At 35.9% G+C, this 15,106-nt stretch overlaps 1 protein-coding gene across 1 annotated transcript; it reads right to left on the minus strand.

Annotated features, from left to right (window-relative positions):
- Positions 1–300: 300 nt before the first annotated feature.
- Positions 301–15,106, minus strand: LOC107458496 (uncharacterized). Its single transcript, XM_016076706.3, has 8 exons — positions 14,130–15,106; positions 12,767–12,843; positions 12,455–12,620; positions 6,599–6,687; positions 6,348–6,512; positions 6,164–6,241; positions 2,104–2,207; positions 301–905 (listed from the first exon to the last, which is right to left on the minus strand). The coding sequence occupies exons 1-8, from the start codon at positions 14,890–14,892 to the stop codon at positions 800–802; spliced, it is 1,548 nt and encodes a 515-aa protein (XP_015932192.1). The 5' UTR covers positions 14,893–15,106; the 3' UTR covers positions 301–799.

Raw genomic sequence — 15,106 nt, forward strand, 5'->3', positions numbered from 1 at the left:
CGCGAGCTCACTTCGTGTGTTCGCATTCTGTCTCTCTCTCCTCTCTGTTCGGCGACAACTTGCGACGATGCCAACAATGGTAACGACTCCTTATTAGCGGCGGCAACGATGAAGATCCTTCTGGCGGTGGTGTGCAGTTCTAGCGGTGACGGAAGCGCAAATAGCGGCGACGAGTTTCATCACCGACAGCGGCAGCAAGGAGCGCGGCGGTATGAGCACCACGGCGCACTCCCTCTCCTCCGGTAAAATTCAAAAGAAAAAGGAAAAAACAAAATAATAGTAATAAGTCGTGCACATTAATCGAAAGCATCCAAATCCAAGTTTCTTACACCAAGTAGCAATTTCAGTTTACATGTGTACAAGAAACAAAATCAGTTGACATGTTTTGCATTAAAATAATAAAAATAAACAAAAGGGCTATGAAAGAAACATTTATATATTATAAATATAAACATACTTTGAAAAAAAAAAAAAATAAGAGGCGAATGAATTTCAAAAAGATGAACATTAAGAACAAATCTGTGTCCATCACACTGAGATATAAAGAATACTTAGGGTTAGTTGATTCCCTTAAGTTTGAGCCCTTTTCTTTTGTACACCTAAAATTCATTAAAAGAGGAGGAATGTTGTGCTCTCAAGCCATGACTGAGTGTACAGTCATATCCAAGATGATTCCTTCAATCTTATTTCCCAGGAACCGATTGACGAAAAAATCCCTCGATAGCCGAGTAAGAAGCAAGGTACTTTCGACCAGAGGTTGGCAAAATTATGATCCAACCTAACAAGAAGCTTCTAGAGTCTAGAACAACTGGAAAAAGAGACTCGTTGATCCGTCTCCGAAGGTACGCAGATCAGCAGGCTTTACCAGTGCTCTGCATAGAGGGCATGTCCTTTCTCTCTCAAACCTGAAAAGAAAGTTCCATTGTTGGTGAATTTAAGTCCTTATTGTAACTATTGAGCAGATCAGAATGCAGTTTCTGATACAAGAAAAGAACACCTCTAATATATTTTATAATTAGTCTCTTTGAACTTTTGACGGCTATCAAAATGGATAATATAATTTTTAGATTAAATTACTCAATTAGTCCTTATAGTTTTACCAAATTTGTAATTGAGTTCCAATATTTCAAGAGTTTTTAATTGGATCTCTACAGCAATTTTAAATTTGTAATCACATCCTTGCCATTCCAACAATGTTTAACTTAACCGAATATGCTGATGCTGATGGTGTGAGATGGATGAAAACTGTTAAAAATGATCTAATTACAAATTTAAAACTGGTGTAAGGACCTAATTGAAAACTTTTAAGATGTAAGGACCTAATTACAAATTTAGAAAAACTATAAGAACTAACTGAATAATTTAACCTACAAATTTTATCATAAAAATTAAAGGTCCAACATCCAAAGCTTTATGGGAAACCAGTGCTTCTGGCAATAAGGTGAAAAAACACATGGATAGAAGAATAATATAAGTATCACTGTTCTTAATGGCATCTTCATGTCTAAAATTACACCTTCAATGACAGACTTTTTGATAAGCATGTTTTATGGAGTAGGATATGACTCCTAACATTTATTTGGTGTAAAATTCATAATCTTTATAAATAAATCCTTTGTTTTGTTTTTGTTTTGTATAGGGAATCCTTATCCCCAATTTGTATTATCTTCTCATCTTAATAAAATTCTCTCTTTTTTCCAATCCAAAATAACAAAAAAATGCAAGACCTAGAAAGCTTCATCTTCTCCAAGTTCATAACAATACATCTTAGCCCCTCACTCATTCGAATCACAAGAAGGCAATGATCATATTCTCTTTCCTCATATTTGTTCTTACTATCCATATAATTACTAAATTACCAATGTCTTGCACTTTACAGGATAAAGTTGTCAATAAACAAAACGTTCAGATTATTGCATGCAAAGTTTATCTCTTTTTCCCGTGCAAGAGAGATGAAAACCAAAGATACACATTCTTGAGTACTTAAAAAAACAGGAACTAGTTGGAAACTTTCTTAGCTGATTTCTAGTTTTCCCTCTTTAAAATAAATTAACGCTAAAAAACAACAGAATATCAAAATAAGGAATATAAGCATGAACTTACCATTCTGACACACACTCCTCGCAGAAAATGTGTTTGCAGCGCAACAATATGGGGGCATGCATTTTCTCCTGGCATATGGCGCATAAGTCACCAGCAGCATTAACCTGATTTCAATGAATAGATTTTACAATCATACTTAAAAGTGATTCCCAACAAAGTCTTCAATAACAGTACAATACCTATATCAGTATTTAGACAATTTCTCATCCTTAAAAATATAGAAACACGACAAAGGAACAGCTAAACAGAATGGCAGAACACTGCATGAACAACATTGTCATTAGGCTCATTCCACTGCAATCACAAAGAATCCCAAGGAATGTAGCCACTTATGCATCTTGAAGCACTATCTATCAACAAATGCAAAGATAACAAAACGGTCTCTGAAAATTCTAACATTTAAGCTCGGCAAAATATACATTGAAATGGCCAAAAACACACATTGCCATAAGGCTTCTCCCATTGCCTATGGCATAAAGAATCCCAGCTAACTTGGTCATTAGAACCAATTACAAGTCTCTCCAGTACAAAAGCAAAGTAAGGATATCCATGGAAATGATAGGTGTAATTACTTGGGAGGTCCTATAGTTTAACTTAATCTTTAATCAGTTGCCTATAGTTTGAAACTTTTTAGTCATGCATATCCCTACATTATAAATAAGTTTGCAAGTGAGTCCCTAGTAACCGCTGCTGCACCAAGAACATTAGTGAATAGATGCCAGGTAGGGATGTAAATGAAGGTAGAGTCTCTTGTGGAAGAAAACCCCAAATATGCTCTAGAAGGTTGATCTATTTGCAGTGGTAGCAATGCAGAATATAGATGTGCCAAATCCGAGAGTGGATTTTGATGTGTGGGGCAGCAGAAGAATGGGTGATTTGGAATGGGGTAACATAGAAGGGTCTAGTGAGTTGGAAGCTAATTCCAAAGAGAATATTCTGTTTAATGTAACTTTTTAGGAATGGTGAGTGTGATCAGGGATTCAATTGAAAACTTCTTTCCAATGTAGGAACTTGATTAAAAACTTTTAAGCAATAAGAACTTGATTATAAATTGAGAGGAACTAGACCCTAAGGGACCTCTAGAGTAATTAAACCGAAATTACCATAAATAGATGCAGTGAACCTGCACAAAGGCACATTGCCATAAAGCAGATCCATCCTTAATACTGTTAAAACCTGAGTAAAGTGACAAATAAACCCCCAACAATTTATACTTCGGACAGATTAGTCCCTAAAGAAAAAAAAGTACCAATAAAGTCCTCTAAAATAGCATATGTGGACACACTACCTTCAAATTAACCCTTATGATTAGGGTAGAAGGTCTGAATTTGAACTAACTTGTCCACATTTGTTATCTTGGAGGACTTTATTGGTATTTTTTTCCCTTTAGGGACTAATATGTCTGAAATGTAAATTCTCAAGGGTTTATTTGTCACTTTACTCTTAAAACCTCTAAAATAGCTCATAATTGTCTCCATTTTTTAAAGGACAAGTTGAACATTCCCAGAAGACAACAAAAAAAGGCTTAAGATAAAAATATAAATATTTTCATGCCTGTTCATAAAATTGTAAACTTATTTACCAAAACAAAAATGGTTGAACAGACCAATAAGTAGTGGCCACGGAAAGTGGAGAAAAAAAAAAGCATAACAAATAAAGCTTTCAAAAATAAAATATAGTTTTCTTCAAAAAAATCCCTCTCCATATTACCCATAAAAGTAATGTTCTACTTTAGTACAACATTACCAACTACCAAGTCGGCAAGTCCTAACTAAATATTCCACGAGGGGAAAATTAAGTTGTGTGAGATTATGTGATAAATTTGATTCATACATCTATGCTATACTAAAGGCACAATTAATCATTTTCATGTGAGTAATTATTTCTAAGTAATTTTATAGACCAAAGCGAGTAAATACCCATAGTAGTCCCTGAGATTCATGCAATTACCCATAGTAATCCCTAAGATTCCGATTTCCCTATTGTAGTCCTCCAGATAGAGCTCCGAGCACTCAAACTAGTCCCTGACCATATTTCAGGTGATGACTCATCACCAGAGCACTGACGTGGCCTCGAATTGCCACGTGGGACGTGTCCAAAATGACGTCGTTTTGGATTTGGTGCCCTTGAAAGCCAAAAACGACGCCGTATAGTTGTTACTTAGTATAAAAAACAGTTTTCTCCCCCAACACAAACACTTCGTCTCTTCTTCTTCCACCCTCTGACTTCTTCTTCATCTCCCCATCAATGGCGTAGCGTTAGGATGTATTTGCTGGGTTTACGAAAATTTGAGAGAAGAATTCATCTGATCAGAAGTTGTTATCACTCTTCCCTTCCCTTCCTTCACCACAAATATGAGGTTCTGACGTTGTGATCGGACTCAAGGTAACCTTCATTTTTTTAACTCTGCATTTTGAATACAGTGTTGGTTGATGATAGCATTGGTCAGTGTAGTTGAGGTTCTGGAGTTTTGGTGTCATTGTAGTGTCTAGGGTTTGAATCTTGGTTGGGGTTTGTGGGGTTGCTGTAATACCCGAATGAAACAGAAATGAAACAGGGAGATGTATGGAGGTTTGGAAAAATATGTTTTCTTGTGGTGATTATTTTTCCTTTTTAATGCATGAGTAGACTTTCAAATTCTCCCTGTATATTGTAAACATTTTAAATTTCTTGCAGATTGAGGAGAAGTTAGACATCATATTTCATCATGGGAGTGACTTCAAAAAAAATTCAGAAAGTATTATGATATATTCTCCGGACAACAAGGTCTGTTTATTATAAGTGTTATCAGTAACTGAGCTTGTTTCCTAAATCCTAAGCGGGAACTCTGTTCTAATTTGTTATCAATGAATGTGTATTTAGCTATACCTTTAGGGAAGATTGCTTAATATTTCTTTTGATTTAACAATGTTCTAGACCTAGAAGCCAGTTTCCATTTCAGAAATGTATACTTGACCTTCAATTCCTTCTTTTAAAAGGTTTAATTTATGTATTTAAAATATCGTTGTTGTCACTGTTATTATTTTCTTATTATTTTGAAAACTATGATATTTGAATTGATGTAGTGAATAAATGGATATCACAATTAATTGCAATTGCCACTGAACAAATGATGAAGGAAAAAGATGAAAGGTATCAATTGATTTCTTTTTCAATTGCTATTGTTTTCTTATTATTTTTCTAGTTGGTTGATGGAGACAAGATCTTTGGAAGTGAAACACCTAACTGTAATGCTTTAAAATTTGATTTTACATCTTTAGAAGTGAAACTGGAAGTGAAACTAGAAAATTTTCATTGAAACCCACTGAGCTAGTGTTCAACAACGGCATAATTTAATTGATTACTATCTTATTAATTTTGATCCTCATGTTTTATCCATGTGTTTTTAGACTCGGAAGTACTTGGATGCATGGTGTGTATTCTTTTGGGCTACTACATCATGTTTCATCAGTGTTTAGGAAGAAGTTGTGGAAGAAGAAGAAGAAGAGGTGAACAAGACGAAGAGGGAAAGTGTATGAGAATTTGGGATTTAGGGTTACATATACTAGGGGGGACCAATCTGGGTAAAAGTTGGAACTTAGCCAGCTCAGCTAGCCGTTGGGAGGCCTCCAGCGTGGCAATCCGAGGCCACGTCAGTGCTCTGGTGATGAGTCATCACCTGAAATATAGCCAGGGACTAGTTTGAGTGCTCGGAGCTCTATCTGGAGGACTACAATAGGGAAATCGGGATCTTAGGGATTACTATGAGTAATTGCGTGAATCTCAGGGACTACTATGGGTATTTACTCAGACCAAAGCTGCATTAACTGATTGATGAAATGTGTTACTTGGAGGAGAATAGCTAACAACGATCCTCTTCTTATGTATCTACCACTCACACACCATAACTTAAATGTGTTTTACAGGTTTGCAAGTGGTTAGAAAAATAAGAACTAACAAGTTTTAACTAGCATATCATCAAATAAAGCAGAATCAAAAAATTATATACAACAAAAAATTTTTGTTTACAAATGAATTTATTCAGATGTTAATATGTGTGTCAAAAAACTGGAAATATTACCTGCTCCATTGTGGCATTAACCCCATAATGAACTTCCTTTCTTGACAATGCTTTCAAGGCAGATAAAAAGCATTGGACCTAATAACCACATAGAAAGTTAAAGACAATGGAAACAATTAGCATCACACACAAGTACCTTCAAACGCTGAGCAAGGAATACTAATTTTGAAAAATGGAAACATACCTTCTCAACAACAGATGTTAGCTTGAAAGTTAAATATAACCCTGTGGTCAGGGATGAAAAGAGACTGCCGTATGCCCTGTTTAAGAAAAACCGGTACCAAACAGGTGTTGGTAATAAGGCACGATACAATAGCAGTGTGTACTCAACCAGCGTTAACATTTGAGCCTACAAGTAAGACAATTTCAGATATTGTAACTAGTTAACTATAACCAGTAATTATATACCTGTTTTATATGGAAAATATTAATCACCTGCCGACGGAAGCTATGACCTCTGCCACTTTTGTAATATATTAACAGAATACACTTGAAGGCCATTGCTGCTTGCCGCACCAATGCATCTGAAAGTCAATATACATGATGAGCATTACTACCAAGTAACAACAAAAATAAAATGATTAATGATTCAAAGCTACAAAAATGAACAATACACGGAAGAGATGTGATGCTTAAGCAATCAACTAAGACTACAAACGTTGAATATGGATATAAATTAAAGGAGATTCAGAAGATCTAGCTAAGTTTGATATAGGCGGTATTTTTATTGACTAGATCAAATCAAAATTAGATTCCTAATTCCTTTCATGAATCTTTTATATAAATAGAATTAGTTATAAATCTTTTTCTTTTTTGGTTTATCTTAAGTTTAGAGATTTTATGATTAGAAATCTTTTTTTATTTTAGGCTAATATTTTTCCTTCTTTCCTATTTTCTAGTTATTTCTATTTCTGTAATTCCTCTATAAAGAGGATGATTCCCTGTACATTTGACAGAACATTATATTCAAACACTTCAACTTGGTATCAGAGCAGGATCTCTGCATTGTGCCTCTGATTTATAGCTATGGCTAACAGTTCCTCAGTCATTAATCCTGAACAAAAGGAGAACACCACTCCTACTCCATCAGATTTAAAATCTGAACAATGGGTACTAGTTAGTGGTAACTCCTATTCAGTTCAGATCACCACATTTCGACTCAATGGGTCAAACTACCTTAGGTGGTCTCAATCAATTCAGATGTATATCCGTGGAAGAGGGAAGAATGGATATCTCACCGGTGAGCGAAGCTAGCCTAACGTCACTGACCCACAATATAATGTGTGGGATACCGAAAATTCCATGGTGATGACATGGCTGGTGAACTCAATGGAGGAGGATATTAGTAGTAACTACATGTACTATACCACTACCAAAGAATTATGTGATAGTGTCAAGGAGATGTATTCTGATCTTGGGAATAAATCCCAGATTTATGAACTTACTCTAAAAGCTAGAGAAATTCTATAAGGGAGTGACAATGTCACCAAATATTTCCACACATTAAAGCGGGTGTGGCAGTATATTGACCACTTCAATAACTACAAGTGGAATTTAGCCGCTGATGCAAAACACCACCAACAAACAGTGAAAGAAGGGAGGATATTCCAGTTTCTTGCAGGCCTCAACGTGGAGCTAGATGAAGTTCGTGGCAAAATTATTGGAAGAGCAATCCTACCCTCAATTGGAGAAGTATTTGCTGAAGTTAGAAGAGAGGAAACTCGTAGAGCTGTGATAATGGGGAAAGGCAAGACAGAACAGATTTCTTTGGAGTCTAATGCACTCTTAGTGGCACCTGCTGCACTTAAAAGTTCATCAAATCAAAAGCACCCCTCCAATCTTTGGTGTGACCACTGCAATAAACCTCGGCACACCCAAAAAACCTGCTGGAAGATTCATGGAAAACCAGCACATCTTAAAGGCAGCAAACCTGGTCCCAAAATACGTTCTACTCCAACTGTTCATGAGGCTGAAAAATCATCCTTGAGTAAGAAACAGGTTGAGCAGCTCATAAAGCTGTTAAATTCCAGTTCGGTGTCTCGTACTCCTAGTGGTTCTTTGGCTCAAACAGGTAATTTTAGTATTCCTATGTCCCTTAACTGCACCTCAAACTTAAATGCACCATGGATTGTCGATTTAGGTGCATTTGCCATATGACCAGCCTCTCCCCTTTATTTAAAACTTATTCTCCTTGCTTTGGAAATGAGAATTAGATTTGCTGATGGTAGTTTTTCATCTATTGCTAGAAAAAAGTACAATTAAATTGTCCAAAAACATTGACCTAAGAAATGTCCTACATGTACCAAAGCTTTGTTGTAATCTTCTCTCTATTAGTAAAATCTGCAAGGATTCCAATTGTGCTGTGACATTCTTTGACACTCACGGTATTTTTAAGGACCAGACCTCAGAAAAGATGATTGGCAGTGCTAAGATGATGGATGGGCTTTATCATTTTGAAGATATTATAAAGTAGCTCAAAGATTTAGTGGTATAAGTTCTATGCCTATAAAGAACCAAATAATGCTCTGGCACAATAGACTAGGACACTCTAATTTTGCATATCTCAAACATTTGTTTCCAAATTTGTTTAAGAATATGATTCTTCCTTACTTAAATGTGAAAGTTGTATTCGTTCAAAGAGTCATAGAGTTCCTTATTACTCTCAACCTTATGCATCTAAACATTTCCACTTGATTCATAGTGATGTATGGGTCCATCGAAAATAACAACTCAAATTGGAAAAAAATGGTTTGTAACTTTTATCGATGATCACACAGAACTATGTTGGATCTATCTTATGAATAAAAAATTTGAGGTTTCTAAAATTTTTCAGTATTTTTCAACAATGATAGAAACACAATTTGACAAAAATTTCAATATTAAAAAGTGATAATGGCACTGAATACTTTAATAAAAATTTTGGTGAATTTCTTCAAAAGAAAGGTATTCAACATCAATCTACATGGCTCAATACACCCCAACAAAATGACATTGCTGAAAGGAAGAATGAACATCTTCTTGAAGTAACACGTGTCATTATGTTCGAGGGTAATGTTCCAAAGTATTTATAGGGAGATGCTATCTTATCAGTAGCTTATCTCATAAATCAAATGCCCACACGTGTTAAATTACTGCACATTGTTGGATACTTTCAAAAAGAATTTTCCAGCATGTAGATTGGATACTGACTTGCCTTTAAAAGTATTTAGTTGCACTGTGTTTTTGCATACACCTTTAAATTGAAGTAAACTTAATCCAAAGACAGAAAAATGCATTTTTATTGCTATTCCCCAAGTCAAAAGGGTTATAAATATTTCAATCCACACACCAAGAAATTTCATGTAAGCATAGATGTTACTTTTTTGGAACATGAAACCTTTTTTTAAAAAAATTCTCTTCAAGGGGAGAGCCTAAATGAAGAAAATTTTTTGCATGAACCTTTACCCACTCCTACCTTACATATTGAGGATACAACTTTCACTGATCAAGAAAATTATGAAACAATTGCAAAAACAAGATGTGGAAACCAATTATGAAATTGTGTCAGAATTAGTTGGAACCCAAATAGGAAAAGAAATACCACAATCAGAAAATGAGCTTCGATATTATGTTCGGAAATATCCCAAGAAGACTAGAGACCAGCCCAGCCCATCATCTCTGTACCAACCCAATCTGAAAACCGGACAACCCAATTTGAAAACCGGACGATGGCCCAATTGTAGTACTTCAGGAACTTCCAAGTAAATCTGAAATTGTCAATTCTAATAATAACTTGCCAATAGCCCTTAGGAAAGAAACCAGAACCTGCAACAAAAAGGTACTCTAAACCAGCACCAACCATCCTATTTCCAATTATGTCTCTTACCAAAATCTCTCTCGAAAACATCGAGCTTTTACTTCTAAAATTACAAATCTGTTTGAGCCTAGGAACATAGAGGAAGCACTAGATGATCCCAACTGAAAATTAGCAGTGATGGAAGAGTGGCATGCACTCAAGAAGAATGAAACTTGGGAAATTGTAGATCTGCCACAGAATACAAAATTGGTTGGCTGCAGGTGGGTTTTCACCATCAAATGAACTGCTAATGGAAGCATAGAGAGGTATAAGGCTAAGGTTAGTAGCTAGGGGATTTACACAAACCTATGGAGTAGACTATCGAGAGACTTTTGCTCCAGTTGCTAAACTCAGCTCTGTGCAGATTCTCTTATCTTTTGCTGTGAATTACAATTGGCCTTTACATCAATTGAATGTAAAGAATGCTTTCCTGAATGGGGAGCTAGAGGAAGAGGTGTTCATGAAACTTCCACCTGGATTTGAGGCTGAACTAGGGAGGAATAAAGTGTGCAAACTAAAGAAATCTCTCTATAGATTGAAACAATCCCAAAGAGCTTGGTTTGAACGCCTTGTAATGGTGGTGAAGGGACTCGATTATACTCAAAGCCAAGCTGACCATACACTTTTCTATAAACATTCAGCAGCTAATAAAACTGCCATCTTAATTGTATATGTGGATGACATTATTCTGACAGATGATGATTTTTTGGAGCTAAAAGACTTGAGGAAAAGCTTGCCAAAGCATTTGAAATCAAAGAATTTGACTCATTAAAATACTTCCTTGGAATTGAATTTGCAAGGTCTAAGGAAGGCATTTTTATGAACCAACGAAAGTACATCCTAGATCTTTTAAAAGAGACGGGATTACTTGGTCGTAAAGCTCCTGAAACACCTATAGAGCCTAACTTAAAATTAAAGCCAGCTGAACCAGAAAATGTAATGGACAAAGGAAGATATCAGCGGTTGGTAGGGAGGCTAACCTATTTATCCCATACACGCCCAGATATAGCCTTTGCTATGAGCATGGTAAGCCAGTTTATGCATTCACCTGGTCGAGAACACATGGATGCTGTCTTTAGAATCCTAGTCGCTTGGGAAAGGGTTACTCTACAAAAAGCATAGAAATCTTCACGTAGAAGCCTATACAGATGCGGATTGGGCTGAGAATATCATGGATAGAAGGTCAACATCTGGGTATTGTACTTTTGTTGGCGAAAACCTAGTTTGTTGGAGGAGTAAAAAACAGAGTGTTGTGGCACGAAGTAGTACAGGAGCTGAGTTTAGAGCAATGGCTCATAGAATATGTGAAGCACTATGGGTAGAGAAAATCTTACAAGAACTAAAAGTTCTCATTTCTCCACTAATGAAGTTGTATTGTGACAACAAATCTGCAATTTCTATTTCTCATAATTCAATGCTGCATGATAGAACTAAACATGTTGAAGTTGACAATCATTTTATCAGGAAAAAGATTGAGAGAGGACAGATTTGCATCTCATATGTTCCAACCACGGAACAATTAGCAGATGTTCTAACTAAAGGATTACTAAGAAGACCTTTGATAGCATAATAAGCAAGCTGTCAATGAAGGATATCTTCAACCCAGCTTGAGGCGGAGTGTTGACTAGATCAAATCAAAATCTAATTCCTAATTTCTTTCATGAATCTTTTATGTAAATAGAACTAGTTATAAATCTTTTCCTTTCTTCGTTTAGCTTAATTTTAGGGATTTTATGATTAGAAATCTTTTCTTTATTTTAGGCTAGTATTTTTCACTTCTTTTCCATTTTCTAGTTATTTCTATTTCTGTAATTCCTCTATAAAGAGAATGATTCCCTGTACATTTGACAGAACATTATATTCAAACACTTCAACTATTTCAATAGCTATAGATTAGTGGACATAGAAATTTGATAGCTGAGATCTTAAGATCACTTCTACTTACAGAAACTCCATATCTACAACACAATTTCAGTTAACTTTCCCTTTTTAACTTTAGTATGCTAGGATGAGGATTACATGAGTGATTGGGAAATGACAATGGATATCACACAAACAAAATTTGATCCGAACACACAAAAAAGGAATAAAATACATCTTGAATGTAGATGAAGTACAATAAAATAGTTAAGAAAACTTTATGCTGAGACAAATTTAGTTAAATTACTATCCTACCGAATAATCAAATATAAAGAATCCGTTGTGTTGTACCCATTTTCATGTGACAAGCTTTTAAAACAAAAATTATGAAAAAAAATGAAGGCATAATTTCGGCATTATTGATCAATCAATCAGCTGCCAAATTACACTAAAACTTAATGAAACCCTTGCATATATCGGTCAGGCATCCTGTGATAAGGACATTTTTATAATATACTAGAGCAAATAAAAGTTCTACACAAATTCACTGTAGCAACGTAATGACTGAAAACTGCATACAAAGAACAAGTTCATACCATTAACTAGGATGATGAATATTGCATGCCAGAAAGGATTTGCTTTCGGGGGAACCAACACCAGTGGGTATAAAAGATCATCATTTCGATACCACCAATAAATGAACATCACATGAAGCATGAAGGCAATAGATATACCAACAAGAACTGACACTTTCCTATCCCCCTGCATAATAAAGCATGTATTAAGCCTCTCATTTATTTATTTATTTATATTTGGGGTAAAAGGGGAGGGAGGTTTACAAAATAGGAACTATGAACTAGGTTTAGACATGGAAATTTTGGATGACAAATAAAATTCTTAGTTTTCACCTTTAAAGCTGTCTGCTTCTTAACAATTTCATTTGACTTGAACATCACAGCTGATATCCAAATTGTGACAAAGAAACCTGAAAGTTCTCAAAAATGGTTATCACGAATTAATAACAATTTAAAACTTCAAACGACGCTGAAAATAAAACTATATGTGAGAAGCAGTTAATCATAAATGATGCACCTACTCATGACAATACAAAGAAGAAAAGGAACAACCGCAACTCACAAGGAAGACATAAAGCTTAGTAAGGCGTTCATATAATCACTAAAGAAACAAATCTCATCAACATCATTGCTCAGTTAGTTCTACAAAAATATATTTTTACATCTCTCGCACTTAGCAAAGCAGCAAAATCTGGTCAAAGGTGCAGCAACAGATCTCACCCTGCACCTGCGGGAAGGCAGGCACAACCCAGGTGCAATCATCCGCACAGCTATTTTACAGTTCTTTTGATATACTTGTATTATTTAATATGTAAATAGGCATCCTGGAATGACTGAGACCCAAAAAATGTTCACAGTTGCTTTATATGGATGTGGACTAGGCGACTAGCAAACATTAATATTATTAATTTACAAAAAAAATTGAGGTGGACCCTGAAATTGATATTTTGTATCAGTTACAGAAAGAAAGTTTACTTTGTATTGAACAGATATTATATATAATTAAATCACAACAAGTTTCTCAAGTAAAACCCAGAGCAAAGGAGGACAAATATCATATTAGCCATTCAAGAACCAGAATGCAAAATGCAGTAACAGTAATGGACTCATTGTACGAATTGTAGGAAGGATATTTTTTTCTTCTTTCCTCATATTTGTTTTATAAATCTTCCTCATCATTAGTTAGTACTAGATCCATGCCTGCAAGGTGGGAAACTCCTATTGGAGAAAACAGTAAACAACAAAAGTGCAACCTACATGTTCCTCAAAATTATTTGTGCATACTATAGCCCCTTCCTCCACACCATTGCTTAGATTAACAGAAAACATTTAGTGCTGTAGCAAGACCAAATTTAAACAATATGGAAGTATAGATGTTAGCCAATACTACTTACTCTGTTCTACCGTTATCATTCCATCCACCACATTCCTTAAGAATAAAGAAACAACCTAGGGCTATAAACACAACAGACACCAAGTCATATGAATGGAAAACTATTCAGAGCATTATAATTCACAAGAGAAAAATCACAACCCAACTGAATTAGCTCAAGCCACATCATCAAATTCCAATACATACTAAACTATGTATCAGCAATGGATGTAAACAATAGCAACAAACAATGCCGAGAATGTAGTGGAGTATCCTAAGAGGAGCTTTTACAACCAATTCAATAGAACAGAAGTAATGCGCTACCTTGCAAATGCTGACGGATGAAAACAACCAGTAACAAGAGTGAGAAAGGAAGAATCTGCTCAATCCACTTTGCAATCCGCTGAATGTCATATCGCTGGTAGTTTGAGGAATCCCTATTGTTACTATCTACACCATTCCCCACATCGCCATCAGCCTGCCCACTACCACCAGCCAAAGACGAAGAAGAAGCTGGAGACACCAGAGGCACCCTCTCGCTGACCGGAACTCCATTGCGACGACCCTCGGCATCATCATCAATTCCCCCTCTATCACCAATCATCTCATCACAACCATCATACCCCGCTTCTCCAATCTGACTCCTTGACGATGAGGGAATAGACGAACCTAACCCCACATTGTGATCATGCTCTCCAGCACCAATGATCCTTATTGCAACCTCCCCAGCAGCACCGTTGTTGCAGGGTGTCCCAGAAGCAACACCACCAGCATCATCAGGTGACTGAATCCGAGGCTCAGACCGCAATTCTAGACCCGTAACACCATTGTTCACAACCAAACTCTCAGAATCATGGCTTGATCTTAGAATGCCAGAGTAATCCAAGAGAAAGGAAAGTGGGGAACGTAAAGGGCTAACAGATGGTAGCCTCACACCATACCATGTCACAGTTCCACCATTACTATTACTATTAACATTGTTATCATTACTTACACTACTAATATTATCATTATTATTCACACCACTAGAAGATGATAATATTGAAGATGGTGAATTAGAAGAAATGGTGGCATCCAAAGATTCCATCTTTGCCACAAAAACAAACAAACCCTAATCCTCACTACACCTCCTTTATGTCCGATCCTTCCTCAAAATCTTAATTTTGGGTTTGATCACAAATAAATGAGAAATAAAACGTTTTTTTTTTTTCTTTTCCTTTCAAATTTTAGGTTCTTTCTGTCTCTACCCTAGGACGGAAAAACAAGGTAAAGGGTTCATCACAACAAGAGGGAAAAAGGCA

The sequence above is a fragment of the Arachis duranensis genome, chromosome 7 (assembly GCF_000817695.3).
Source record: "Arachis duranensis cultivar V14167 chromosome 7, aradu.V14167.gnm2.J7QH, whole genome shotgun sequence".
Taxonomy (NCBI): Eukaryota; Viridiplantae; Streptophyta; class Magnoliopsida; order Fabales; family Fabaceae; genus Arachis; species Arachis duranensis.

Excerpts from the sequence above, each read along its gene's own strand:
- LOC107458496 (XM_016076706.3), bottom strand. The coding sequence starts at position 14,892 with ATGGAATCTTTGGATGCCACCATTTCTTCTAATTCACCATCTTCAATA. Across the intron at positions 6,242-6,347 it reads TAACATCTGTTGTTGAGAAG|GTCCAATGCTTTTTATCTGC; the intron begins GTATGTTTCCAT and ends TGTGGTTATTAG. Across the intron at positions 906-2,103 it reads GAGGAGTGTGTGTCAGAATG|GTTTGAGAGAGAAAGGACAT; the intron begins GTAAGTTCATGC and ends CTTTCTTTTCAG.